Source organism: Chionomys nivalis, chromosome 2, assembly GCF_950005125.1.
Source record: "Chionomys nivalis chromosome 2, mChiNiv1.1, whole genome shotgun sequence".
Lineage (NCBI taxonomy): Eukaryota > Metazoa > Chordata > Mammalia > Rodentia > Cricetidae > Chionomys > Chionomys nivalis.
Window position 1 is genome coordinate 108722798 of NC_080087.1, and position 27767 is coordinate 108750564.

The window sequence follows — 27767 nt, forward strand, 5'->3', positions numbered from 1 at the left end:
AAATTCATTTTTCATTCATTGCCATGAGATGGAACTCATACCTCATACTTCTTAGGTGCTCAGAAGTCTGGACAGTTAAGGTAAAACCAAGTATTCCCGTTCTTATGGGGGGGGGAAGTAACAATGAAATGTCTGATAATGATATTCTGCTGTACTCATGTGTCAGTAGCTTAGTCAGCTATCATCAGAGAAGATCCCTCATGTAACAGCTGGGAGCAAAAACAGAGACCCACAGCAAGACACTACATAGAGAGACCTCGGAACACACAGCTCTCAGTTTGATGTCTCCATCCAATCCCTCCAGTCAGAGCTCAGGGAACCTCATGGAAGAGAGGCAGAAGGAGTCGGGGAGAAAGAAGGAATGGAGGACCCCCAAAGAACAAGGCCTGCTAAATCACTCAGCAAAGCTCGTATGAACTGACAAGGCTGAAGCAGTCTGCACAGAACCTGCATGGACCTCTACCAGGCTGAAGAGACACCAGAGCTTCCCGTCTAGTCATTTGTTTACTTATTTATTTATCTATCTATCTGTTTATTTATTCATTTATTTTGGTTTCTTGAGACAGGGTTTCTATATGTAAAAGTCCTAGATGTCCTGGAACTAGTTCTGGTAGGCCTGACTGGCCTTGATCATAAAGATATCCACCTGCCTCAAATCCACAGAGATCCACTACCACCAAAGTGCTGGGATTAAAGCCATGCGCCACCATCACCTGGCTCCAATGTAGACCTCTGTGGGACTCCTAAAATTGTTCACAAGTGAGTCTCTGATTCTTGTCCCTTCTCTTGGCACTCTTACTTTTCTGTTGCCTTGTATTGTCCAATTTTATATGGTGGTTTTCTTTTCTCGTTACATTTTATTTTGTTTGAGAAAATGCACCCTCTTTGTGTCTTATAGATCATATCAGTGATTCTTGAAATGTGGAAAAGCTGCGTGTGCGCTCCTATAGAGTGCAGCCTACAGAAAATGATCACAGTTTCAATGCTTGATGCATTTTTTAAAGATCTCCAAAAGCAATAAAAAAATGTACATTGAAGTTTTTTGTCTCTTTAAGCCATTTTTTTCAAGTTGTCATACAGAGTATTCTGGCATTTTTCAGATGTCTTCTTTTCTGTTTATTCCACTCTCCCACTACCCTGCTTTGCCCTCCGTATGTCCTCTTCCTACCCCTGGACATTCCCCTTTCTGTCTTCATGTGGTATGTCTATCATTACTTACTGGTTTTGTTTCTCCTAAGGAAAATTTTCTTTATCCCTTTTCTTTCTTTTTTTTTAAATGTTTATTTATTTATTATGTATACAATATTCTGTCTGTGTGTATGCCTGCAGGCCAGAAGGGAACACCAGACCCCATTATAGATGGTTGAGCCACCATGTGGTTTCTGGGAATTGAACTCAGAACCTTTGGAATAGGAGGCAATAACCTCTGAGCCATCTCTCCAGCTCCATCCCTTTTCTTTCTAATCTCATGACCTTGCCACACACACAGAGAAAGGCACACATACATAGTTAAACTTAGATTGTAACTTTGAATGTATATGCGATATCCTCACAGGTATACACAGCCATATCAATAGAGAACCAATATAGATTTGTTCCCTAATTGGTGTATTGGCACAAAACAATTCTCTAACCCAGGAAGAAATTCCATATGCAGTGAGGTAAACGATAAATCACAGCTCGGTAAAGAATTTACCTATTCTTGGCTAAACCAAAGGCTCTCTTCATGTGCTGAAGGTGAGATAGCATACCTTGGAAAGTGACTTTCCCTGGTGGCAGTTGATCCCACCAATGAAGAATATGTTGGGCATCACAGGTGCAGGGAACTCCAGCAAAAAGTCAGTGCGTAACAGCCAAATGGACACTTGACTGACAAGGTCTTCCATAGTCACTGGGGTCTGGAGAACTTCAGAGGCAATATCTGTAGCAGTTTTGAAAAAATTGGGACAAAATGCACGCTCCTCCATATAGGTGATGTGGTTCCACACTCTCTCCATAAAAGTCATGGTGTCTGTGTATTTCAAGAGAATTCTGGGAACGTAAGAGAGGGGTCTGGGGCACTGAGTGCCCTCTTCAAGATAGTGGCAAAACATACCTCTTGCAAATACCACAGACGGGAGCGACAAGTACTTGGCAACAGTCAAGCCACACACATCGAAAGGATCCAGAAGGACAGCATCAAAAGAACTCTGCTTCAAGTACTCCACTAACTTCTTGTCCTTAAACAAACTCCTACAGTTTGAAAATATTAATTCAAAAAAACCTTTGGCTGAGCCTGTCATTAAAGAAAGCATACTTTGTTCTGGAGTTTTCCATTGAGTATCAGAAAAATACTTGAACTCCCGGTTTAAATCCTCTAGGGTGTGAGAAATTGAGTATGTCTTCACTGTAATATTCAGGGATTTTCCCAGTTGCCAACTCGCTTCTGGCACGGCTGCCACCACCTCATGCCCTCTGTGGATGAGCTTCTCCACAACCGACCGCATGGTGAACCAGTGGCTCCCGTCCATGGGCACCACCAGCAGCCTGCCTGCCTGGGCAAAGCCAGAGGCCAGCAGCAGACACACACACAGAGGAAGGGAGGCTGGGAAACCTGCAGGAGCCATGGGAGAAGCTCAGCCTGAGGCAATCCAGCTGCTGAGACTCTCTGCTCTTCTAATAGAGCTGGTTGGAAAAGAAGAGGTTCAAAATCTATTGCGGTGGACACGTGTATTTGTATGTTTGGAAGTCAAGTTAAAATCCAAAGCTAATGATTTACTCAAAAGATTAAGAATTAATGAACTGCACTGGCTTCAAAACCTATTTGTCATTTGTGAGATAAAAAAAAAAAGCTTTATGTTCTTTATTTTGGAAAGATCATCACCTCTGTTGCAGAACCAGTTTTGAAAGAGTCATGAAGCAATGAGTTTGGATTTTGAAATTCAGGAACATGAAGAAGCTACCTATAAAGATCCTCTGCACCCATCATAGACAGGCTCATTGATACTTCACAAGAAGCAAGGCTTAGAGAGATAGACAAGTGGGTGTCACCAAGAAGAGGTAGAGAATGTTAGAGGTCACAGAAAAGCAAGTCTCTCCCTAAAAAGTACAGTATGTGAGAAAAGACAGACCAGGGTCTAATCAACATTGCTTTGAGTCCATGGATCTGAGAGTGCAAGAGCCTTGACTGACAGGCAGTGAGCTTTGGGACTCTGCCCTGATGTAGGACTCCAGTAAACCAACAACACAGCCATTGTCCCTGTCGAAACGGAAACATTGGCTGTGTTAGATCAGTTTCTGTTATTTCTAGCGCCCTTCCTAAGAGATGACTTTCTTCCTGAGCCTGGCTTTCAGATAGGCATGTGGAGAGAAGATGAAGAGCTGAACCTCTGAAAGCTGTTGCCTCCATGATGATGCTCAGACTAAGTTACCTCAGGCACAAAGGCCAGGGCTCTGTTTTCCTAGAAACAAATTGATCATAATTTAGGACTTCCACCTTTCCCCACAGCTCCAGGAGGGGCTGATGTTGGACTGGTCGTGGGGCTGAAAATGAGTCAGGACATATTGACATCTCATGAGTTTATTAGAGCCTCTAAACACGTATGGTTTCTGTAAACAGTGATCATGCAAACCATTTGAGTTGGGTCTAAAACAGTGATGCTCAGGGTCTGCTCACCATATACAGTGTAGGCACAGTGTTCCTTCCCACCCTCCAGGCACCAGACAGGGTGACCTTTGTGCATTGACTCTCCGAGCGAGGTCATGAAGATTTAACGAAATGATAAAAGCTTCATAGTCCTAACTTTTCTGTATGGTTGTGCATCATTTTTAAGATATTTTTTGTTTGCGGCATAATGGTATAATTTCATGTCTTCCCCTGAGTAGACACATTCCTGACATTTCTGCATGGTTTCTAGATCTGAACATAATCCAAATTACAAGAATAAGATCATTTACTGTAAATGTGACTCTCCCTCGCTGCATCCACCATTAACACAGCACAACACAGTATGGAAAGGTCGACTGTCTCAGGCCTATGATGTCAAAAAGAGAATAAGAAGCAACTCATGAAGGTTCCCTAGTCTTCCAAGACCCTTTCCAGACAGTTCACTTTAGGAAGTAGAGTAGGAATTGCTTGTCTATTCTACCGGGGATAGGACAGAAACAAAATGCAGAGACCATAGAGACCAGCCCGTGTGTCTCAGTGGTACCTCAGCGTGCCTGCCACATATGCCAACTCCAAAGACCATCCCTGACATTGAACCACTTGCCTTCTCTATCAGGAAAGGAGTTCAAAGCTACCTCAAGTCCTTAGACTGTTGCTTCCAGTCCTACTTCTGAGTGCACCCCACTAAGCTCTGTCAAAGAGGAAAAATGCCACCTCAGCCAATTCTAGAAAAATGTTGGGGCGAGTAATGCTTGGCCTGAGAAGTCCAATTGTCTTCATTTATCCAAGCAAGGTGACCCAGCAACCTGGTCTGGGCGGGTATGTGTGGACCTCAGATGAGCAAAGTTTTGTCCTTTAATAAGGAAAATAGAAGCTGAACTCTGGAAAAATATTAAAACGGTGGGATACGGGCTAGAATGATGACTCATAGTTGGAAGCAAGTTGTTCATTCAGAGGTCCAGGGTTCAGTTCTCAGCATCCATGTGGTAGCTCACACCTGTCTGTAACTCCCATTCCAGGGCTTCTCACACCCTCATATAGATATACATGCAGGCAAAATACCAATGAGGATTAAATAAAAATAATAAATTAAAAATATAGTAACCCCTGGCTGTCATAGTAAGAGACTACCACCTCTATTGCTCCTGTAAAGGAACCAAACAACAGCTATAATAATCTAGAAAAGAGCAGGCCAATAACTCAATCCAGGTATAGGGCGTCCCTCCTTCTCAGGTTCCAGAACTGGGGGAGTTAGTACTGCTTGGCTGGGGAAGTAAAAAAGTGGTTCCTCTCAACTTGAAAGGTTATACAACAGCTCCACCCTGACAGTTAACTTCCCACCTCTGCATACTTTAGAGAAGGAGCCAGGCTTGATATATTGGGGGGCAGGGGAGGGATCAGATAAATACTCAGTTTATGCAGAATCACACCTATAATCTGTCTTGCCTACAAAATAGGCTAGGACAATGAGGACACAAACCTTGTGGGAGTAACCAACCAATGTCCGATTTGAATTAAGGCCCACTCCATGAGATGGATACTGCCTGGTCAGTCTTCCTCATCAACTTAGATCATGAACACAGACAAGTTCAACAGAACCTCAATATGTGGGCTGCCCATGCATGCTTCAGCATTACCAGAGCAGAGCATAAAATTCATTTTGCATTCATTGCCATGATACAGAACCCATACCTCACGCTGCTTAGCTGTCCAGAGGTCCAGACAGTTAGGGTAAAACCAAGTATTCCTGTTCTTAGTTGGGGGGAAGTAACAATGAAATGACTCATAACGACATTGTGCTGTACACGTGGATCAGTAGCTTAGTCAGCTATCATCAGAGAAGATCCCTCATGTAACAGCTGGGAGCAAAAACAGAGACCCACAGCAAGACACTACATAGAGAGACCTCGGAACACACAGCTCTCAGTTTGATGTCTCCATCCAATCCCTCCAGTCAGAGCTCAGGGAACCTCATGGAAGAGAGGCAGAAGGAGTCGGGGAGAAAGAAGGAATGGAGGACCCCCAAAGAACAAGGCCTGCTAAATCACTCAGCAAAGCTCGTATGAACTGCCGAGGCTGAAGCAGTCTGCACAGAATCTGCATGGACCTGACCCAGGCCCTCTGAGCAGACACCATAGCTTCCTATCTAGTCATTTGTTTACCTATTTATTTGTTTGTTTATTTATTTATTTATTTTGGTTTCTTGAGACAGGGTTTCTATGTGTAACAGTCCTAGATGTCCTGGAACTAGTTCTGTTAGGCCTGACTGCCTCGAACCCACAGAGATCCACCTGCCTCTGCCTCCTGAATGCTAGGATTAAAACCATGCGCCACTATCACCTGGCTCCCATGTACTACCTCTGTGGGACTCCTAAAATTGCTAACAAGTGAGTCTCTGATTCTTGCCCCTTCCCTTGTCACTCTTACTTTTCTGTTGCCTTGTATTGTCCAATTTTATATGGTGGTTTTCTTTTCTCTCATTTACATTTTATTTTCTTTGATAAATGCACCTACTCTGCATCCTCCATATTGTATCAGTGATTTTTGAAATGCAGAAAGGCTGCGTGTGCGCTCCTATAGAGTGCAGCCTACAGAAAATGATGACGGTTTCAATGCTTGATGCATTTTATAATATCACCAAGAGCAGTTAAATGTACATTGAAGGTTTTTTTTTTGTCTCTTTAAACCATTTTTTAAAGCTGTCATACAGAGTATTCAGTGGTATTCTGTCATTTATCAGACGTTTTCTTTTCTGTTTATTCTGCTCTCCCACTACCCTGCTTTGCCCTCCGTATGTCCTCTTCCTACCCCTGGACATCCCCCTTTCTGTCTTCATGTGGTATGTCTATCATTACTTACTGTAGGTTTTGTTTCTCCTAAGGAAAATTTCTTTATCCCTTTTCTTGTAATCTCATGACCTTACCCCACAGAGAGGAAGGCACACATACATAGTTAAACTTAGATTGTAGCTCTGAATGTATATGCGATATCCTCACAGGTATACACAGCCATATCAATAGGGCACCAATATTGATTTGTTTCCTAATTAGTTACTTGGCATAAAACATCTCTAACCCAGGAAGAAATTTTATATGCAGTGAGGTAAACAATAAATCACAGCTCAGTAAAGAATTTATCTTTTCTTGGCCAAACCAAAAGCTCTCTTCATGTGCTGAAGGAGAGATAGCATACCTTGGAAAGTGGCTTTCCCTGGTGGCAGTTGATCCCACCAATGAAGAATATGTTGGGCATCACAGGTGCAGGGAAATCCAGCACAAAGTCAGTGCGTAACAGCCAAATGGACACTTGACTGAAGAGGTCTTCCATAGTCACCGGGGTCTGGAGAACTTCAGAGGCAATATCTGTAGCAGTTTTGAAAAAAAGGGAGCAAATTGCACGCTCCTCCATATAGGTGATGTGGTTCCATACTCTCTCCACAAAAGTCATGGTGTCTGAGAATTTTGAGAAAAGTCTGGGAACATAAGAGAGGGGCCTGGGGTTCTGAGCGCCCTCTTCAAGATAGTGGCAAAATATAACTCTTGTAAATACCACGGACGGGAGCGACAAGTACTTGGCAACAGTCAAGCCACACACATCGAAAGGATCCAGAAAAACAGCATCAAAAGAACTCTGCTTCAAGTACTCCACTAACTTCTTGTCCTTAAACAAACTCCTACAGTTTGAAAATATTAATTCAATAAAACCTTTGGCTGAGCCTGTCATTAAAGAAAGCATACTTTGTTCTGGAGTTTCCCATTGAGTGTCAGAAAAATACTTGAACTCCCGGTTTAAATCCTCCAGAGTGTGAGAAATTGAGTATGTCTTCACTGTAATATTCAGGGATTTTCCCAGTTGCCAACTCGCTTCTGGCACGGCTGCCACCACCTCATGCCCTCTGTGGATGAGCTTCTCCACAACCGACCGCATGGTGAACCAGTGGCTCCCGTCCATGGGCAGCACCAGCAGCCTGCCTGCCTGGGCAAAGCCAGAGGCCAGCAGCAGACACACACACAGAGGAAGGGAGGCTGGGAAGCCTGCAGGAGCCATGGGAGAAGCTCAGCCTGAGGCAATCCAGCTGCTGAGACTCTCTGCTCTTCTAATAGAGCTGGTTGGAAAAGAAGAGGTTCAAAATCTATTGCGGTGGACACGTGTATTTTTATGTTTGGAAGTCAAGTTAAAATCCAAAGCTAATGATTTACTCAAAAGATTAAGAATTAATGAACTGCACTGACCCCAAAACCTATTTGTCATTTGTGAGATAAAAAAAAAAAACAAAAAAAAAACATTTATGTTCTTTATTTTGGAAAGATTATCACCTCTATTGCAGAACCAGTTTTGAAAGAGTCATGAAGCAATGTGTTTGGATTTTGAAATTCATGAAAATTAAAAAGCTGCCTGTGAAGATCCTCTGCACCCATCATAGAGAGGCTCATTGATACTCCACAAGAAGGGAAGCTTAGAAATATAGACAGTGAGTATGGTGTTAAGGTATAATTTTAAGTCTTCTTATTCAGTGTACATTCAGGTGTTACCACAACATCTGTTCAAGAATGCATTGTTCCCAGCACTCGGGAAGGAGAGGCAGGCGGATCTCTGTGAGTTTGAGACCAGCCTGGTCTACAGAGCCAGTTCCAGGACAGGCTCCAAAGCCACAGAGAATCCCTGTCTCGAAACCACCCCCCCCCAAAAAAAAGAACCCATTGTTTCCTTGTGGAGGGGCTTAACACAGGAATAAAAAAACCATTAGCCAACTCTAAGTGGATTTGTCTTGGGATCTTCAGGATTATTATACTGACTTCATATAAAAGATGATTTTTGAGATGCTTGGGGAAAGTTAGTTACACAGGCTGCCCTAGTCTCCTGTCTTCTTCCCACGGTAATATGCTCTGATGAAACCGACTTACTGGAGAAAGGGTTTATCTAGACTCACAGTTGTAGGTTACTGTCCAGTACTGCAGAGAAGTAGAGGTAACAGAACCTGAAGACATCTGCCACATCACATCCACAGTCAAGAGGAGACAGAAATAACTGCATCTGGGGCTTACTATTCAGCTAATTTTCTCCACTCTTGTAAAGTCCAGGAGCCACACAGAGAAAATGGTGGCACCCAGAGCGTGCTGGGTCTTCCCACATCAATCTTCCCACAGATATGCCCACAAACCAACCTGATGTATGTATTCCCTCACGGAGGCTCTCTTTCCGGGGTGTTCTAGATTGTGTCAAGCTGGCAACTAAAGCTAATCATCATGACTCTGTTCTCTCTCAACTGGAAAAGCAGACATTGCTTTAAGCCATCACTTTGCCCTCTTTGTCTGCCAAAGTTTCATGCCTGTCTCATATTGTAAAATATAGTCCATACTCCATGTTCCCAAATATTCTTAAAATTTCTGACACTGTAAAAGTCCGAAGTCTCTTAACTACATGCCTCTAACGTTGAAAATAGGAAGTTGGAGATAGCTCATGGAAAGAGTGCATGTTCTTGCAGAGGACACAAGTTCAGTCCTAACACCCAGGTCTGACAACTCACAATCTCTAGTAACTCCAGCTCCAAGGGATCCCGTGTTCTCTTCTGGACTCCACAGGCACTGCACTCATATGTCTAAACCCACACTCAAACAAACAGGTGCACATACTTAAAAACAGAAATAAGAATAGAATGAAAAATAAAAAAATAGAAAAGCAGTGGGGTGCCAGACTGACCCCATACTTTCTCAAGGGCCCAGATGAGAGGACAAAGGGAACCTTAGTTCTTGTCCTCGCCCAGAAGTATCCTAGACTAACTGGTCTAGTACTGGAACCAGTGTCTCGGAGGAGTTGTTGTGGCTTCTGGGGACCCTACTCTTCCCTTTGGCCTGTGGCTATTAGTCCTTAGGCAACCAAGTCTGAGGTGTTGTGTTCTCTTTGCCTACATGGTCTGGCATAGATCTCGGCTGACCTTGCACATTTTGAGTCCTACAAATAGTATATATGATGCTATACTTCTTAATAAACTTGCTTGGCATAAGTCATCAGTTTATGCAAGACCTCCTTGTCCTAGCTACTGCATTGTCTTTATTTCTCATCACTTTGCCTTTGGAGACCTTTTTCCTGTAGGTTTTGGATCAAAAGTGTTATGTACTTCCAGCATACAAAAGTCTAAAACAAACTTTTTTATTCTAAAGAGCAAGAATCAAGTCATTAAACTATTGAATCAATTCAGAACAAAAATCCTGCAGGGAAACACTAATCTTTTAACTCTAATGTCCAGCATCTGTCGATAATAATGGTCTCCAAAGGGCCTAGGTAACCCCATTTCTCCAGATCTGCCACCTTCAGGACACACAATTGCTCTCTTAGTCTTGATAACTCTACTCTACTTCTGCAGCTCTCTTTTGTAGGTATCTCACAGTCCTGGCATCTCAAATATCCTGGAGTCTCCACTGTAACTGAGGCTTCACCCTCATAGCTACAGACCTGGCCTCTCTGCAGGGTTTCCCATCATGTCACACATTGCCTGGCTTCAGTTGTTCCCTATGACCCTACAATCTCACATTTTCACAACCAAAACCAGGACCCCATAGGTGACAGAACACCACCAAGGTCTGCTGCTAGTCTGAGGTCCCCCTTGGACCACAACTGTATCAGCGGTGCTGACCCTGAGGAGAAAGGCTTTCCTCTTGCCCACTGCAGTGCAGGAGGCTTCTCTGCCTTGGTGCTGATCTGCTACAGCTGCTGCTTCAGCACCAGCCAGAACATCATTCTACCTTGATATTTTCTCTCCGAAGCAAATAAACCAATCTATTATCTTTACATTCATCTTCTCTTGGGTTCTTAGAATACAGGCAAAATGAAGGTGGGGGATCAATCAGAAAAGGTCTTAATGACACATGAGAAAATGCCACAACAAAACCAGTTCTTTCAATGATGATATAAATAGTTAACTAAAGAAAGAACAGCCCCAGAAAAAAATACATTTTTAGCACATATTTTTTAAAAGCTGTCTTCACATACCTACTACCCAGAGGGGTTATACCAACTAGCTATAAAAAGACAAGTACCTTTATTAAAAATAATTGACAACTGTGCATATGGAAGTCACAAAAGAGGAAATTCCAATGGGTCTCTCTGCCCATGGACATAAGCAGCAGGAACTGAAGCAGCGGCACATAATATTTTAAGCCCAGAAAATCCAAAACACAAAATACTTGACAATGGCTGGCATCACTGGGCTGGAGGAAAGTTGCGGCTCTCAGAGGCCGCCAATCACAGTTGTTCAAGATTTACAAAAATTTTTTTCTAACTGATTAAAGTCCTGCATGAACCTTTTGACCCAAGAACTCTACTTTATATCTGTTACTTAGATAATGCAAAGAATATGGACATATATTCATGTAAAGGAAATATCAAAAAATGATTAGTACAGTGTTGTTTATAAAAAAGTATAAATGGGCTAACCAATGCAAAGATTTTAATGTGATTAGTAAAACATTGTATTTATTGGTTTATGATCATGTCTGTGATCGTTGTCAAATGCTAAGGCATAGTGAATGAGATAGTGTGTGTTGTTATTATTTTACATAATGGAATGAATGTATCTACTCAGTATGGGTATAATTTCTGAAATTTGGAAAATTTATAAATACAGCTAAGAATGCTTTTCTATGGAGGGTAGACTAGTTTCATGCCTTGAGGTGTATTTCAGTGACTCTAAACACAGCATTAAAATGTAGCTTGAAAGTGTCTTGTGCCATTTTAAAATTAAATTAATACATTTAAAATAGTGGGTGGTATTGTGCTATTTTCATGCATATATGTTATTAAACGTTGCCTTTATATAACCCATTCGTCAATGATCCCACTATATCCTTTGCATCCATTGCTCACCCCCTTACTTCCCACTAACTATTCCCTCTTTCTGCTTCTTGTTACATATATCTTACTTCTGCCTCTTTTCTCCAGCCCTTCCCTTCAGGTTGCTCCCTCCCCTTTCAAGGTACCTTTTTTATTTTCATGACCTACACAAACTTACATACACATGGGGCAAAGAAGAGGACATATATACATATATTCACATAAATTAAAATCCCAACCATAGCTGGGAAGTTATATGCAATTATGCCATGGGTGTACATACCCATATTAACAGGGCACCCATATAGAATATTCTATTAACCAAAAAGAGATTCCAGATGCACCTAATGTAAATATCAAATCATAACTTAGTAAAGAAAGTCTTTTTTTTGTTGTCCAGAGCCTTACCTCTCTTCATATGCTAAAGGAGAGACAACATACCTTAGAGAGTGGCTTTCCCTGATGGCAGTTGATCCCGCCAATGAAGACCATATTGGGCATCACAGGTCTGGGGAACTCCAACACAAAGTCAGTGCGTAACAGCCAAATGGACACTTGACTGAAGAGGTCATACATAGTCACTGAGGTCTGGAGAACTTCAGAGGCAATTTCTATGGCAGTTTTGTAAACATAGGGGCAAATTAAATGCTCCGCCATATAGACAAGATGGTTCCACACTCTCTCCTTGAAAGTCATGTTGTCTGTGAGTCTGAAGAGACTTCTGGGAACATAAGAAAGAGGACTGGGGCACTGGGCACCATCGTCAAGAAAATAACAAAATACCCCTCTAGTGAAGATCACTGATGGGAGCGACAAGTACTTGGCAACAGTCAAGCCGCACACATCGAAAGGATCCAGAAACACAGCATCGAAAGAACTCTGCTTCAAGTACTCCACTAACTTCTTGTCGTTAAACAAACTCCTACACTGTGAAAATATTAATTGGAAATACTTGCTGTTTGTGTTGTGAAATAAAGATAAGAGGTTTTCTTCCCAAGGTCTCCACCGAGAACCACTAAAAACCTTGAATTCTCGATCCAAATCCTCCAGAGTGTGAGAAGTTGAGTACATCTTCACAGTAAAATTCAGAGATTTTTCCAGTTGCCAACTCACCTCTGGCATGACTACCACCACCTCATGCCCGTTGTGGAGGAGCTTCTCCACAACCGACCGCATGGTGAACCAGTGGCTCCCATCCATGGGCACCACCAGCAGCCTGCCTGCCTGGGCAAAGCCAGAGGCCAGCAGCAGACACACACACAGAGGAAGGGAGGCTGGGAGACCTGCAGGAGCCATTGGAGACATGAAGAACAGGAAGATCCAGCTAATGAGACTCTGGGTTCTTACGACACAGTAGAGGAAAACAGACAGCAAAGCACCCCCAGCAGCTATAGGTGTTTGTATAGCATAAGGGAAGTAAAATTCAATGGTAATGACTCACTCAAAAAGAATAATAACTAATGAACTTTACTGGCTGAAATATCTACTTGTGTGTTTTCCAAGTAAAGAAAGTATGATCTTTGCCTTGGAAAGATTATGTCTTCTCTTCCAATACCAGTTTTGAAAGAGTAATGAAACAATGTGTTTGGATTTTTGGAATTCATAATTCACTGCCTATAAGGAGTCTCTATGCATCATGCATTTGTTTGAACATCCTAAGAAAGTAGGCTAAGACTAGACAGTGGGAATAAGCTGGTCAAGAGGAAGAGCAACAGAATGCTAGAGAAGATCACAGGAAAGCCAGTCCCTCACTAAAGGACACTTTGTATTAGGAAGGGCTGGGACAGAGCCAAAACAACTCTACAACTCTTGTAGGTGTGGCAGCTTCACAGATCTGAGATTGCAAAAGACTTGACTGACAACCACTCAGCCTGTGGATGCTGTAGGCCAATAGTCCAGGCACCACCCTTGAGAAAAGTAGTATCTCTGAAATACGGGCTGTTTGAGAGCCAGTGGAAAGGTTCCTTTCTTTCCTTCAAGAATAGAGTTTCTGAGCCTGGCTTCTGAATCATCTTCTAGACAGAAGGTAAGAGAGTGTTGAGCCTCTGAACTCTTGACAAGGCTCTGAGCCCTCCAGTGATGATGACCAGGTTATTTGCCCCAGATACAATGACCAGAGGCTTTTCTTTGCTGAAGATTTTGAGGTCACTCCGACTTAGGACTTTGAGACGTCATCACAGGTTCAGAACAGAAGCGTTGCCAGATTCCCAAACCGGTAATGAGAACAATATTGCTCGGATACTGGACTTAGCCCTGGTGTTGAGTCATTATAGACAGGGTATTTGGCAATGCACTAGCATGTTTAACTAAGAACTCTAATCTCCCTTATCTCTGACTAAACAGTAGTCACGCAAAGTCTTTTGCTTGAGTTCAAAAGTCAATGGCTCTGGGTATGCCCCCAGCACGCAGTGCAGGTTCAGCTACCAGGACAGCTGATGCAGCAGCACCTGTGGGGAGACTCTCAGAGCCAGGCCTTTATTCATGTACTAAAGATGAAATAACATACCTTGGAAAGTGGCTTTCCCGGTGGCAGTTGATCCTGTCCACAAAGACCACATTGGGCATAGCAGGTGTGGGGAACTCCAACACAAAGTCAGTGTGTAACAACCAAATGGACACTTGACTGACAAGGTCAGCCACAGTCACTAGGGTCTGGAGAACTTCAGAGGCAATTTCCATAGCAGTTTTGGAAAATGGGACAAAATGCACGTTCCCCCATGTTCTGCACTATCTCCTTGAAAGTCATGTTGTCTGTGAATTTCGAGAGAATCCTGGGAACACAACCGATGGGGCTGGGACACTGGACACCCTCTTCAAGATAGCGACAAAATATTCCCCTGCCGAAGACCACGGACGGGAGGGACAAGTACTCGGCAACAGTCAAGCCGCACACATCGAAAGGATCCAGAAACACAGCATCAAAAGAACTCTGCTTCAAGTACTCCACTAACTTCTTGTCGTTAAACAAATCCCTACAGTGTGAAAAACACAATTCAAATAAAACACTGGATGAATGTTGTGATACAGAAAATACACTACTGCCCCGTGTTTTCCAGTGAATATCTATAACAATCTTGAACTCACAGTCCAGATCCTCCAGAGTGTGAGAAATTGAGTATGTCTTCACTGTAAAATTCACGGATTTTCCCAGTTGCCAACTCACCTCTGGCATGACTACCACCACTTCATGTCCATTGTGGATGAGCTTCTCCACAACCGACTGCATGGTGAACCAGTGGCTCCCGTCCATGGGCACCACCAGCAGCCTGCCTGCCTGGGCAAAGCCAGAGGCCAGCAGCAGACACACACACAGAGGAAGGGAGGCTGGGAAGCCTGCAGGAGCCATGGGACATGTGCAGTACAGGGGAATCCAGCTGCTGAGACCCTGGGCTCTTCTTACACAAGTGGAGAATACAAGCAAGAATGGCCCCCATGGAAGTGATTTCATATTTACGTGTTAATAAAAATATCATACACACTGCCAATAAGTGAACTCAGAAGATGAAGGATTAGTAAACAGTAACGGCTGAGATACTTGCGTGTTTCTGATAAGAATAGCATATGCCCTTAGCTATGGAGAGAATCATGTTGTGCAAGGTAAGTGTTGAGACAGAATTTTAATCAATGATCTTGGACTTTGAGAGCTCAGGAAGATTAAAATAAGAGGGAATTTGAAGAGACATTGCCTTTCTGGACGTTTTCCAGAAGGAATTATTGGGCTGTGTGCTCAGAGTGATGAAAACTCTCCGCTCAGAAACAAGTTGGCAAATAACTTCCAAGGGAGTGCTGGGAGATCGTTCTTCCTGACCTGGCTGGCAGCAGAGTTGTTTGTCATAAGCAACTCTGCATTGGATAGGCACTACAGCTTGTTCTGCTCTGTTTGCTGCAGAATTATCCTTCCCTTTCTAGACACAGCCCTCTCTGTGTGGCTATGTTAAAATTGAAAACTCACCCCCATGGACTGTTACAGGGATTAGATCATCTACGATTATCATCTATTTCACATGACTTTCTGTGGGTGCATCTGGTACATTGGACTTGATAAACTATTTTTGCTCCCCACTAATTTGGTCAAACAGTCAAGCCCTTATTAAATATTTAATTAATCACAGAAAATATCAGTGGTCAGCAAGACTACTAAAGATTCACAATGCCTCCACCAAGAAGAACTCATTCAGAACCTCAGCCAACAGAAACTTGGCTGGAATTCTAACAATGCAGGAATGAATACATTGGATCAGTGTAGAGCGCACTTGGAAAGAAATAGGTAAAGGGTTTCCCAAGAAGAGGAGTTAAAATAAAATACAAAAAGTCCACCAAAATCCAAACAAAGGATCCCTAAAATTTTTAAAAAGAATTTTTCTAGAGTACCAAAAATACATGAATATTAACCCAAAGACCCCAGAAAATGAGAATGGTTACTGTGACTTTTGTAAGATAATGTGTCTCTGTTGTTCACAGGAAAATCTAAAAGCTAGAAAGGGCTACAGGAATGAATACATCTCCATTGGTGGAAACTGACTTTAAAGTTCATTGTGCAACAGATGCTGAGATCGACAATTAATAAATGGGACCTCCCGAAACTGAGAAGCTTCTGTAAGGCAGAAGACATGGTCAATAAGACAACACAGCAACCTGCAGAATGGGAAAATATCTTCATCAACCCCGCATCTGACAGAGTTCTGGCCTCCAAAATAATAAAAAAAACTCAAGAAACTAGACATTAAAACACCAAATAATCCATTTTAAGAATGAGGTACCGATCTAAACAGAGTTCTTGACAGAAGAATCTCAAATGGTAGAAAGACATTTAAGGAATTTCTCTACATCCTTAGTCATCAGGGAAAAGCAAATCAAAATGACTCAGAGATACCATCCTATACCTCTCAGAATGACTAAGATCAAAAACACTGATGGCAGCTTATGTTGAGAGAATATGGAGTAAGGGAAGCACTCCTCTACTACTGGTGGGAAAGCAAACTTGTACAGCCACTTTGGAAATCAGTATGGCAGTGTCTTAGAAAACTGGGAATCAATCTACCTCAAGACCCAGCAATACAACTCTTGGGCATATACCTAAAGGATGCTCAATCATACCACAAGGACACTTGCTCAACTACGTTCATAGCAGAATTATTCATAATAGCCAGAACCTGGAACAATCTAGATGCCCCTCAACTGATGAATGGATAAGAAAAATATAGTACATTTACACAATGGAGTATTACTCAGCTGTAAAAAAACAATGACATCATGAAATTTACAGGCAAATGCATGGAACTAGAAAAAATCATCATGAGTGAGATAACTCAGACCCTGAAGGACAAACATGGTTATGTACTTACTCATACGTAGATATTAGCTGTAAAGCAAAGGATAACCAAGTTATAATCCACAGCTCCAGAGAAGCTAGGTAGCAAAGAGAAACCCTGGACTCAGGAATTCCCCTGGGAAGGGGGAAAATAGATGAGATCTCCTGGGTAAACTGGGGGGATATGGGATTTGGGGCAAAGGTGATGGGAACATGAAAGATTGGGTTGGTTGAGTTGGGAGTCAGATGAAGAGGGAGAGTAATGAAAGTGATATCTTGATAGAGGGGGCAATTTGGGGGTTAGGGAGAAAACTGGTACCAGGGAAATCCCCAGGAATCCACAACGATGACCGTAGCTAAGACTCATAGCAATAGCAGGGAGAGAGAGAGAGAGAGAGAGAGAGAGAGAGAGAGAGAGAGAGAGAGAGTAATCAGATTGGTGACTACCCTAACAGTCAACAGAGAACCTTCATCCAGTAACTGATGGAAACTGATGCAGAGATCCACAGCCACTCCCTGGACGAATTCAGGGAGCACAAATGATGAGAGGGAAGAGGGATTGCAGAAGCAAGGGCAGTCAAGATCATGATGGGAAAATCCATAGACACAGGTAACCTGAGCTAATGGGAGCTCATGACCCTGGACCGACAGCTTGGGAGCTTGCATGGGACTGACCTAGGCCCTCTGTGTATAGATGATAATTGTGTCGCTTGGTCTGTTTGTGGGGTCCCTAACAATGGGAGCAGGATCTGTCTTTTTGGAACCCATTCCCCATGCAAGGATGCCTCACCTAACCTTGAAGTAGGGGGAGGAGTTTGGTCCTGCCTCTACATGATATGACATGTTTTGTTGACTCGCACGGAGGCCTGTCCTTTTTGAACAGAAAAGGGGTGTATGGGGGGGGCGGAATAGACAGGACATGGGGGAAGGGAACCAGAAGAGAAGAAAGAGGGGAAACTGGTGAGTGTGTAAAATAAATGGAAAAAATTAATAAAAAAGAAAAATTATTATGCAAGAGAAATCAAAAGGATTGGACAAATAGCCAGTGAAAAACAGAAAATAGACTGAGTTGGAAAACCGTAAGGGACTCTCTGGGGAGAGAATTAAAGTGTAGGAAAAAGGAACAGTGGAAAGTTGGGTACCTAAAATTGGGAGAGCACAGAAAGTGAGCCAACCCAAGAGAAAAGACACCATTTGGATATAGCCCCGGAGAGAGAAGAAAACACATGGACAGGTGGTGGAATGGGACTGTGGTTCAGAGGATAACGGAGAGGCTCACAAGCATCCCTTAGTTTTTCAAAGCCAACTGCCTGCCTAGAGAGATGGCGCCATGGGTAAAATGGTTGCAGCTGTAAGGACCAATGCTGGGATCTCCAGAATCCATCTAGTAAGATAGCTAGCACACATATGTCATTCCAATGTGTCTATAGCAGAGTGGGAGGCAGACACAGAAAAATCCCTGGAGGCTCGCAAGGCAGCTAGCCTGGTTTAGTGGTTTGAATAAAAATTACTTCTGTAGGTCATATATTTGAATGTTTGGTTTCTAGCCGGATTATTTGGAAGTATATTAGGAGTTGTGGCCTTGTTGGAGGAGGTGTGCCACTGGGTTTGAGGTTTCAAGAGCCCATGCCAGGCCCAGTTTCTCTCACTTTCTACTGAGTGTGGATAATAGGGAAGCTCTCAACAACTACTGCGACACTATGCCTGCCTGCCTGCTGCTATGCTCCCACCATGATGGCCATGGACTAACCCTCAGACACAGTAAGTAAGCCCCCAACTAAATGCTTTATTTTACAGATTGCTTTGGTCATGGTGTCTCTTCACAGCTCTATTGAACAGTATTCACTCTATTGAACAGTAACTAAAGTACCCTGGAATATGCAGCAAGGAACAGTGAAAGACTCTGTAAAAAAAAAAAAAAAAAAAAAAAAAGGTGAAAGATGAAGATGGACACTCCAGCTGTGTCAGGGACAAAAAAAGTTTACTGGGGTTCCAATAGCCCACTTGAATTGATCCCGTCATCACCAACATCCTGTGGCCTCCATTGCAGCTTGGGCTTCATCATCATAACTTCATGCAATAGACTCTCAGAGCCTCCAAATAGAAAATCTACCCCTGCTGTACCTTGCCTGGCCTCAGCAGCTTTCTTGAGTCTTGGTTCATAGCTCCAGGATCCTTGCTCTTGAATCTTTCCTTCCAAAAACAACAAACAAAACCACTACCTTATGGACAATGCTGTCCAGTTGAGCGCTCAGCTCAAGATGTAGCCCGACGCCTTTGGACCATGCTGATGAGCCTCAGTGTGCTGACCCACAGGGAAGAAACCATGTGTCCTTTCAGATAAATAGAGAAAATACCTTCAAACATCTTTCCTTACACTGATGCCGACTCAGAAGATACAGAAAAGTAAAGGCCCCTATCCTTGGTGAACGTAAATGCAATCCTCCTCATTGAAATAAAAACTCACAATATATCAAAAGAATCATCCACTATAATGACTCATTTGGATTTTGTACGTGGCTGGAATTTTACAGTTACCATGGAAACACGCCTTTGGATGTGTGTTTACAAGGGTATTTCCGGAAGGGCTTAATTAAGACGGAAGCCCCACTCTGAATGCGTGTGCCGCCTTCAGATGGGCTGGGTTTGGGGACTGAATAAAAAGAAAGTGAGCGGAGCACCAGCGTTCATCCTTCTCTGCTTCCTGATTGCAGACACAGTGTGGGCTAGCGGTCTCACATTCCTGCTGCCACAGCTAGGGCTGCTTTGCCACTAAGTTTTTTACATCCTGATGGACTGTCCCTCCAACCAGGAACCAAAAAGAAACCCTACTTTCCTTAAGTAGCTTTGGTTAAGTATCTAACACAACAATGAAAAAAAAGTCATCCAACAGTTGGTACCAAGAAGCAGGGCCATTGCTGTGGCTAACTGACGATGTAATTGGAAAGCCATTGGAAGTGGCTTGAGATGAGAATTTGGAAGCAGGGCCATCATAATCCGCATTGCTCTCAGTACCACTGTCTTCCACGTGCCTACTAATATGGCCCATTCTTTCATCCAATTAGTATTAAGACCTAGAAATAAGCCAGGCACTGGGAAGTTGCCTGGGGTGTCCTAGTTTACTTTCTATCGCAGTGATACACACAACTAAAAGCAACTTGGGGGAGGAAAGGGTTTATTTCATACCGCTTACTTTATAAAAGCAAGTCAGGGCAGGAACTCGAGACAGGGACCTAGAGGCAGGAACCGAAGCAGGGCCACGGAGGAACCCAGCTTGTTTTGTGTGGCTCACTCAGTTTGTTTTTTTATACAACCCAGGACTCTCTCTCTCTCTCTCTCTCTCTCTCTCTCTCTCTCTCTCTCTCTCTCTCTCTCTCTCTCTCTCTTCTGAGACAGAGTTTCTCTGTAGCTTTGGAGTCTGTCCTGGAACTCGCTCTGTAGCGCAGGCTGGCCTCGAACTCACAGAGATCCGCCTGTCTCTGCCTCCCGAGTGCTGGGATTAAAGGTGTGCGCCACCCCTGCCTGGCTGAGAGATCGTTTTTTAATTGAATATAATGTGTGCACACATGCTTGCATGGTTATATATAAAGCACTTACGGTTGATAGAGATTAAATAAAGATTGAGGACAATGTAAGGTTCACGGAACATGGAACATTTTCACAAGTTTTGTATTGGATGCATGCTTGAAGGAAAAACTGTTTTAAGGTCCCTTTGTATATATATCCTAGAGCAGAGAATATGTAAATACATATTCCACTTAATTGTTGAAATCTCTAGGAACATGTGACCCCAACACGTGAGTCTTTAACTTTTGCAGGTAGTTGTAAAAATAAACTTTAGCTTGCATGCTGACAGGAAAGAGAGCAGTCTCCCTGCCCCACCCACAATCTCTTGAGCAACACAACTACCTTGCCCATAAAGCTCCGCGTGGCGCGAAGCATCCTGGGAAATGTAGTCCGCGTACGGAAAAATATCACTTTCTAGAGACCCGCCCTCGCCGGCATGGCGGTACCCGTTCGGAGCGAGTTCGTTTACTCTGTGATGTGGCCAGGGCGGGGGTCTGGGCTATAGGCAGTAAGTGGGGCTGGGGGCACGGGGGCACAGGGAGGGACGAGGGCAGCGTAGGGACGACGCCGACGGCCTGAGGCAAGACGCCCGGCCTCTCCTGGCGGCGCGTCAGGGGTCGGGCCGCGGGGACGCGCGCCTGGTCGCGCTCCTGGGCCCTGGGCGTCTTGGTGGGCGGGAAGGCCTCGGTGGAATGGCCTGACGGGAATCCTGCTCGCCAGCTCGAGGCCTGACTCGCGAGTTGCGGTTTTTTGAGTTTTTCTTCAGAGGACTGTGTTGAAAAGGGAAAGAACTGCATTTCGGCCCTTCCTGCCCCTTAGAAAGTGTCCTCAGCGTTTCACCTCAATTTCCCTGCCACCACACGAGAAACAGAGCAGGTTCCCTTAGCTCCCCACTGGACTCCATAGCTCTAATGGCCAGAGTCTGTCTTCCTTCAGGAACTCACTCCAGACTCTATACTTTGGGACCAGAGTGCTAAAACTTACTATCAAGAAGATTAATGTGATAGGCTTCATTCACTGAAACTCTGTGTCTGGTACAGGATCTGACGAGATGGTGGAAGCTGAGATTTCAGAATTATTGATGATCCTAAGGCTGCCGTCAACACAGTTTTCTCATTTAGTGACGTGAAATCCAAGAACAGTTACCGGTTCCTGTAGGCCAGGCCCTTTGTATTTAGTACCTTTCTTTTGTCGTGACTGGTTAAACTACCCTAAAAAACATGTACAGCCAGATTTTACATAGAAGTAAATATTGTTTAAATGACTTGTTCAGGATCACACAGGTTAATTAGGTACGAAAGAGAAGTCAGTCTCCAAAACCCAAACTACTGTATTTTCTGAAGAACAATTTTACGAAACAACTCCCCTCAGATACAAGGATGATTTCGGGGGGGGGGGGCTCAAGAATAAAAGCATTTATGTAACATGTCATTTTCTTTAAAGGATAGCGCTTGGTTCCACAATGTTTGGGAACCTGTTTGAAGAGGATTATTCCAGTGTGTCCAGTAGTCAGTATGGAAAAGGGAAGAAATTAAAGACTAAAGGTTTGGAGGCACCTGCCCCTAGAGAATCCACCAATTTAAGTGGAATCAGAAATCAGGGTGGAACCTGTTACCTCAATTCCCTTCTTCAGACTCTTCACTTCACACCTGAATTCAGAGGTATGCTATGCTCCGTGCATTCGAGTAATAATATGGACCGCGGGTTTTATATATAATTAATTATGTAAAAACCATCAAAGAGAAAGCATTTTAAAGGTGTTCATTGTCACAAAGTATGATGTGCATTGGCAGTTCTCTGAAAAAAATTGTGACGTTTAAATTTTAAAAAATCTATTCTGTGTGGTGATTGTAGTGTTTTGTAACAAATAAGAGAAAGTATTTCTAATTCCCATAATTTAAAATACAACATAACGATAATTCTCTCCTTTCTCCAAAGTAACAAACACTAAGTCAAGGCTACACAGAAAGCCTTGGCTTCTGCAGTGGGAAGACTTGTCACGTTATTTATACACATTCGTACTTAAATATCTGCATTTCTGAAGTTCAGAGAGCTCTGATTCTGAACAGATCTGTCCTGAACTTGTTTGGCTTCAGAACCTGACCTGGAGGAAGCTACTTGGGAGTTTTAGTTCTCTCAGGAGAGTGACCATTCATATATCCATTAATCTAATTACCCAGACCTTGGTAGGAATGAAAACTAACGTACAAATTCCTCCTTCATCATTCTAAAATCTGGAAATTATGAATTTCAAAGACCCAAAAGAAATGTAAACCCACTCAGATTAGCCGTATCGAATGGGCGTGGAGAGTTATGGTAGTGACGGACTTTCTCCAGAAGCCCGGTGCTGAAAGCCAACCAGTCTGCACGACAACCTCCTTTCTTGTCCTTGTTTCTCAATGTGTTTGTTCCACTTCCATCTCTGTACTCCAGCTTCCTTCAATGGGGTCTTAGTGTTTGTTCTTGATTCCATCATGAGCCCTGTTTGGCCTCTGCATCATTCTCAGTGGGGAACCCAATGTACATGAATATGTAGCTCACGTCTCCACAGGTTCTCTCTGTTCTGAGGACAAGCTTGTTCGGCCTGTACTTGAATGCCAAGTCCCCACTACCACCTAGTGTATCAGATCTTCTGTCAGGTTTTCTGTTGCTCTAAACTCAGAAAGGCTTCTTTCTCCCGAAATCTAGGAAACAGTTCCTCTTGTCCGTGTCTAAAGGGCCGCTCTAGTGGAGTGAACTGACACACTCCAGATTGAAATCTAGGAACAGTTCCTCTTGTCCGTGTCTAGAGGGCTGCTCTAATGGAGTGAACTGACACACTCCAGAGTGAAATCTAGGAAACAGTTCCTCTTGTCCGTGTCTAGAGGGCCGCTCTAATGGAGTGAACTGACACACTCCAGAGTGGCGTCTTGTGTCCCTGACTTCAGCCTCTACATAAAGTTACCTCCTGTGGTAGTCAGTAATTCTACTCGCAGAAGTGTTCAGCAATACTAAATAGATAACTCAGGCATAAAGATCTTTAATATGGCTGAAGATAAAAGACAACTTAAAGCAAAAAATAGCCTTAAGAACAGACTGAGAGCGCTTGGGAGGTGGAGGCAAGAGGAGGATCAGAAGTTCAAGGCCACATGAGACACTCTCAAAACACAATGAATAAAAAGAAACTAAATAGGCAGCTGTATCACATGTACCTGTAATCCCAGCACTCAGGAGATTAAGGCAGGAAGATTAAAAGTTTAAGGCTGGTCTGGGCTATATAGTGAGACTTTTTCAAAAACCCAAGAAAGAAAAAGAGAAAGAAGGTGAGGGACAGGACAGGTCATGGAGAATACCCAGAGCCTGAAAGCTGCAGGCCAGCTTCCTCTTACCTGGTCCAGCATGTAGTTTGACATTATAGTGCATGCACTGTGCACTCTGCATGGCTTAGCCTAACCTTGCTGTTGCAGGGTAGGGTGGATTATAGTTTGGAAAGGCTAACAGAGTACCGACAGAGGAAAAAAGGGACTTATATGTGTATATGTCTTTTGGGGGGAGTAGCATTTTAAAGTAAAGCTAAATTGAATTCCATTATATTGCCAGTCCATTGCAGTAAGAAATAATGGCAGATTATCCTAACAGCCCTGGAGTGGTTTTGTTCTTTAACCTATAGGCTTTTAGTTTATTTTTTACAGCCCCAGCACTTAGTGACAAACAAAACATTCTTAAGAGTAATCACTAGGGCATCAGTGTTTTTCAGTAAAGAGATCTGTTCATCCTATTCATCACTTACCTCAGTGAAATGTTTCAAAAAGCAAAAAATCTGGAGGCCAGTGCAGGGGCTGACAACTTCCTTTTTCAAGTAAGATCACTGCCATCTCTTATTACTGGAATTGTAGAAAAGACATTTACACACCAAAAAGCAAAGGACAGGATCTCAAGGTAAGAGACATCCAGTCTGGTCCTTGACATGCAGGGTTGATTAGAAGCCTCGCGTGTGAAAATACACACCTGTGATGTTTTTCTGTTTTGTAAGACGACTCATAACTTTTGAGTTCTGTTGCCAAAGACAGTGAAAACCAATCACTTTTGGTTGGTTGGTTTGTTTTATGTTTATAGCGGTTTTGTTTGGAGCAGCTACATCCTCTTAGTCTTTGGATTTTTGAAGCCAGATCTTGTTATATAGACCAAGTAGGCCTTGAATTTGAGATCCTCCTGCCTCTGACCCAGGAATTCTAGGATTAAACGATGTCCCATAGTGCTTTGCCTGCTTATATTTTTATGTTCTATGGATCTGTCTTACTGAAGTGTCACGTGATGATTTTATACTAGTAGTGCATCACTTGATGTTCTTCGATTCAGTAGACAGCAACGTTAAAAATGCAAAATGTGTAGCTGAAAGGTATAAATATTGTCTTAGTCATTTCTAAGTCATTTGCTGATATTGCTTAATGGAGGTCTTGCTTCCTAAACAATTTTCTAAGATGAAATCATAACATTTACATATCTAACTCTACTTTTTTGTTTAGAAGCTTTATTTTCTCTTGGTCCTGAAGAGCTTGGTTCTTTAGAGGATAAGGATAAGCCTGATGCAAAGGTACTAAATCTATAATTTATTGGGTCTTTTAGAGTATTCAAGAAATGGTGGGATGGGTTGCGTGTGTATATGTGTGCCGTGTGCATTCCTGTACATATGCATGTTTGCCTGTGTGGGAGTGTGCATGTGTATGTGAGCGTACATGTGTGTATACGTAGAGGCCAGAGGTTGACATCCTCCATCACTCTTCACCTATTCATTGAGGCAGGGAGTCTCACTTATACTGTTTCAGCTAATTTACCTAGCGCACTTGTCCCAGTGACCTCCATTCTGCCTTCTGAGAGCAGAGATTAAGGCTGCTCATCACACCCAGCCTACCTTTACATGGGTGCTAGGGATTCGAACTCCAGTGTTCATTCTTGTGTGGCAAGCACATTACCCTTTGCAGCATCTCTCTAGTCCTGAAAATGGCACTTAAGGAAGGAATTAAGTATTATGAATTATGTATTCATAGAAAACAAAGTCATTTATTACAAATATTATCTTTATTGGCAGAAAGTGACTTGCCTCATACTTAATCAACAATGAAATTTTCCTTCAAAAAAGAGTGGTTTTTCACCAGGAAGTGGTATTGCACACCTTTAATGCCAGCACTAGGGAGGCAAAGGCAGGCGGATCTCTGACTTCAAGGCCAGCCTGGTCTACAAAGTGAGTTCTAAGGCAGCTAGGGCTGTTACACCGAGAAACCCTGTCTCAAAAAAAACAAAAAAAAAAAACAAAAAAAAAAGCCTTTCAAAATGTCATTATGCTATTGCTGCTGTTGCAAACATGTCTTGCTTTGCTGTGCTTCTTCTCAAGGCAGAGGAGAAGCTCGGAAACTATCCATGCTAGCCAACCAGAACATCCATTCAGTGCACTTCTTTGCAGTAATCCACTGGGGAAACCCTAGAGCCCAGCATTTTCTCACTTTAGTGTTCTGGAAATACATTAAGGAGAAATTAGGACATTGTTTTCTATGTTGCTGTGGTGAAGTTGTTTAAAGCACAGCTCTAATGTTCTTCCTGCTGGAACCTCATTTAGAAGCCTCTCCTCTCACACAGGCTCAGGTCTGTGGATCAGTGGTTTTTTGTGATGCAGTCCCATGCTTCAAAAACAGCTTTGTGGCAAGAAATGACTTTAGTGCAGATCAATTTCTTTCCACTCTGTTGCAGAGCAATGCTTTTGTAGTATATATTTTTAATATCATGGAAATACAGAATTGTCACAGGTCTTCCTGAATGCTTACTCTCCCTTTGAATCTTTAAAGTTGGCCTGCACACTGGACTGTGAGAGGCCCTGCTCTCTGGACTGGAGCTAGCAGAAAGGGAGGCAGGGTGTAGCCTAGCTTCTGAAGCTTCAGAACTCCAGACTGAGATCTGTGTGCCTGAAACATGCCTGCATTCCCCTGGAATATGTGTGTATGGAGATGTTTTAGAGGACAAGTGAACTATGGGAACTGTGTGATCATTTGTGTGGTTGTTAGGAACCATTTGAATTTTGTTTTGTTTTTTAAGTAAGGATTTCTTTGTATCACAGCCCTAGCTGTCCTGGAACTAGCTTTTGTAGACCAGGCTGACCTCGAACTCACAGATACCACCTACCTCTGCCTCCCGAGCACTGGGATTAAAGGCATGTGCACCACCACCGCCTGACTCCATTTGAATTTTTAATATTGATCTGAACTATGTCGAGGGAGAAAACTCCAGATCACTAAAACCTTTTGGATGAGTTAGAATTTTCAAAGAACTGAATCTTAATGAGTTCTACCTGTGCAATGAGGGATTTTTCTACTGAATCACTCCGCCCGTTAACATTCGTCTGGAACCCACCTCTCTCCCCAGGTCCGGATCATACCTTTGCAGCTGCAGCGCTTGTTTGCTCAGCTTCTGCTCCTGGACCAGGAGGCTGCATCAACCACAGACCTCACTGACAGCTTTGGGTGGAGCAGTGATGAGGTAGGAAGGTGCCAACAGGGAGGCTTCCTGTTTTGTCTGATGTCCTTTAAGTTTGTCTCGGACTCATCATGTTGGAATGTCTTCATGCATGAATAGTTACAAGGAACATGTGCATGTCAGGTGCTTCTGAATCTAGACCGTTACAGCTGGCTATGTCCTGCAGTGGGAGAATGTTGTTGATAGAGGGGGAAATACAGGAACTGATTTTTGAAATTTGTACTCAACGATTTTTATATAGTTTAGTTGAGCTTTAACCCTTCTTACATCGATGTTATTTACTGTGTAGATATCAAACTGTTCATTAACTTTTCAGTCTTCAGCAATAACGGATAAGCTAGTGGATGTTTAGAATGTTGCCCACCTTTGTGATGTGCTTCTGGTTTGATATGGGCACTCTGATGAGAGCACACTGCAGTCAGATCAGCGCTTTGCCGGATCTTTTCATGTCCCTGTCCTGACCCCTAGCTTTTCATTTCATTTCCTTCCTGTATCTCCTGTAGAGCATGACTCGTTTTTATTTGTATTCCTAACAGGCATTCCACTACACACAAACAAACATCTATGGCAATAACTAAGGTTCTTGTTGTCAAGGTCTTACTGTTTGTGGAATAGGTAAATTCCTGCAAAACTCTCCCCTGCGGCCTTCTAACTAGGAGCACTCCTTATTAATTCCATGGTACTGCCCTCTGGGATCAAAGAAGTAGGGCTTGGACTTTGAAGCAGATAATAGCACATTCCCTAAAAAGCATGTTACATTTGAGGCACAGGACTGATGCTTGAGGTGTATTCCTTTAACCTTCCTTCATTGAGGTTTACATGCCATAAAAGTCAGTCTTTTAAAAAGTATAGTTCAGCCGGGCGGTGGTGGCGCACGCCTTTAATCCCAGCACTCGGGAGGCAGAGGCA

The 27767-nt window shown here is 43.1% G+C and overlaps 4 protein-coding genes and 1 pseudogene across 5 annotated transcripts in view; 1 reads left to right on the plus strand and 4 right to left on the minus strand.

Moving 5' to 3' along the window:
• Positions 1-1724: 1724 nt before the first annotated feature.
• Positions 1725-2636, minus strand: LOC130869803 (UDP-glucuronosyltransferase 1A7-like). The gene has a single exon (XM_057762243.1). The coding sequence runs from the start codon at positions 2604-2606 to the stop codon at positions 1725-1727; it is 882 nt and encodes a 293-aa protein (XP_057618226.1). The 5' UTR covers positions 2607-2636.
• Positions 2637-6811: 4175 nt separating this feature from the next.
• Positions 6812-7723, minus strand: LOC130869763 (UDP-glucuronosyltransferase 1A8-like). The gene has a single exon (XM_057762181.1). It carries the CDS (start codon positions 7691-7693, stop codon positions 6812-6814), a length of 882 nt encoding a protein of 293 aa, XP_057618164.1. The 5' UTR covers positions 7694-7723.
• Positions 7724-10380: 2657 nt separating this feature from the next.
• On the minus strand, positions 10381-12772 carry LOC130869278 (UDP-glucuronosyltransferase 1A8-like). Its single transcript, XM_057761280.1, has 3 exons — positions 11928-12772; positions 10684-10792; positions 10381-10566 (listed from the first exon to the last, which is right to left on the minus strand). The coding sequence occupies exons 1-3, from the start codon at positions 12770-12772 to the stop codon at positions 10381-10383; spliced, it is 1140 nt and encodes a 379-aa protein (XP_057617263.1).
• A 1183-nt stretch (positions 12773-13955) lies between these two features.
• Positions 13956-14822, minus strand: LOC130869279 (UDP-glucuronosyltransferase 1A7-like; annotated as a pseudogene).
• Positions 14823-20771: 5949 nt separating this feature from the next.
• The window catches only part of Usp40 (ubiquitin specific peptidase 40), a 78895-nt gene continuing 71899 nt past the window's right edge, over positions 20772-27767 (plus strand). For both annotated transcript variants that reach the window (XR_009056681.1, XM_057762105.1), the window contains exons 1-4: positions 20772-20862; positions 21798-22015; positions 24860-24927; positions 26748-26861. Coding sequence is in view for 1 of the 2 variants with exons in the window: in XM_057762105.1 (XP_057618088.1) it covers positions 21817-22015; positions 24860-24927; positions 26748-26861 (381 nt within the window). In the remaining variant the exon portion in view is untranslated. The remainder of the gene's footprint in view (positions 20863-21797; positions 22016-24859; positions 24928-26747; positions 26862-27767) is intronic.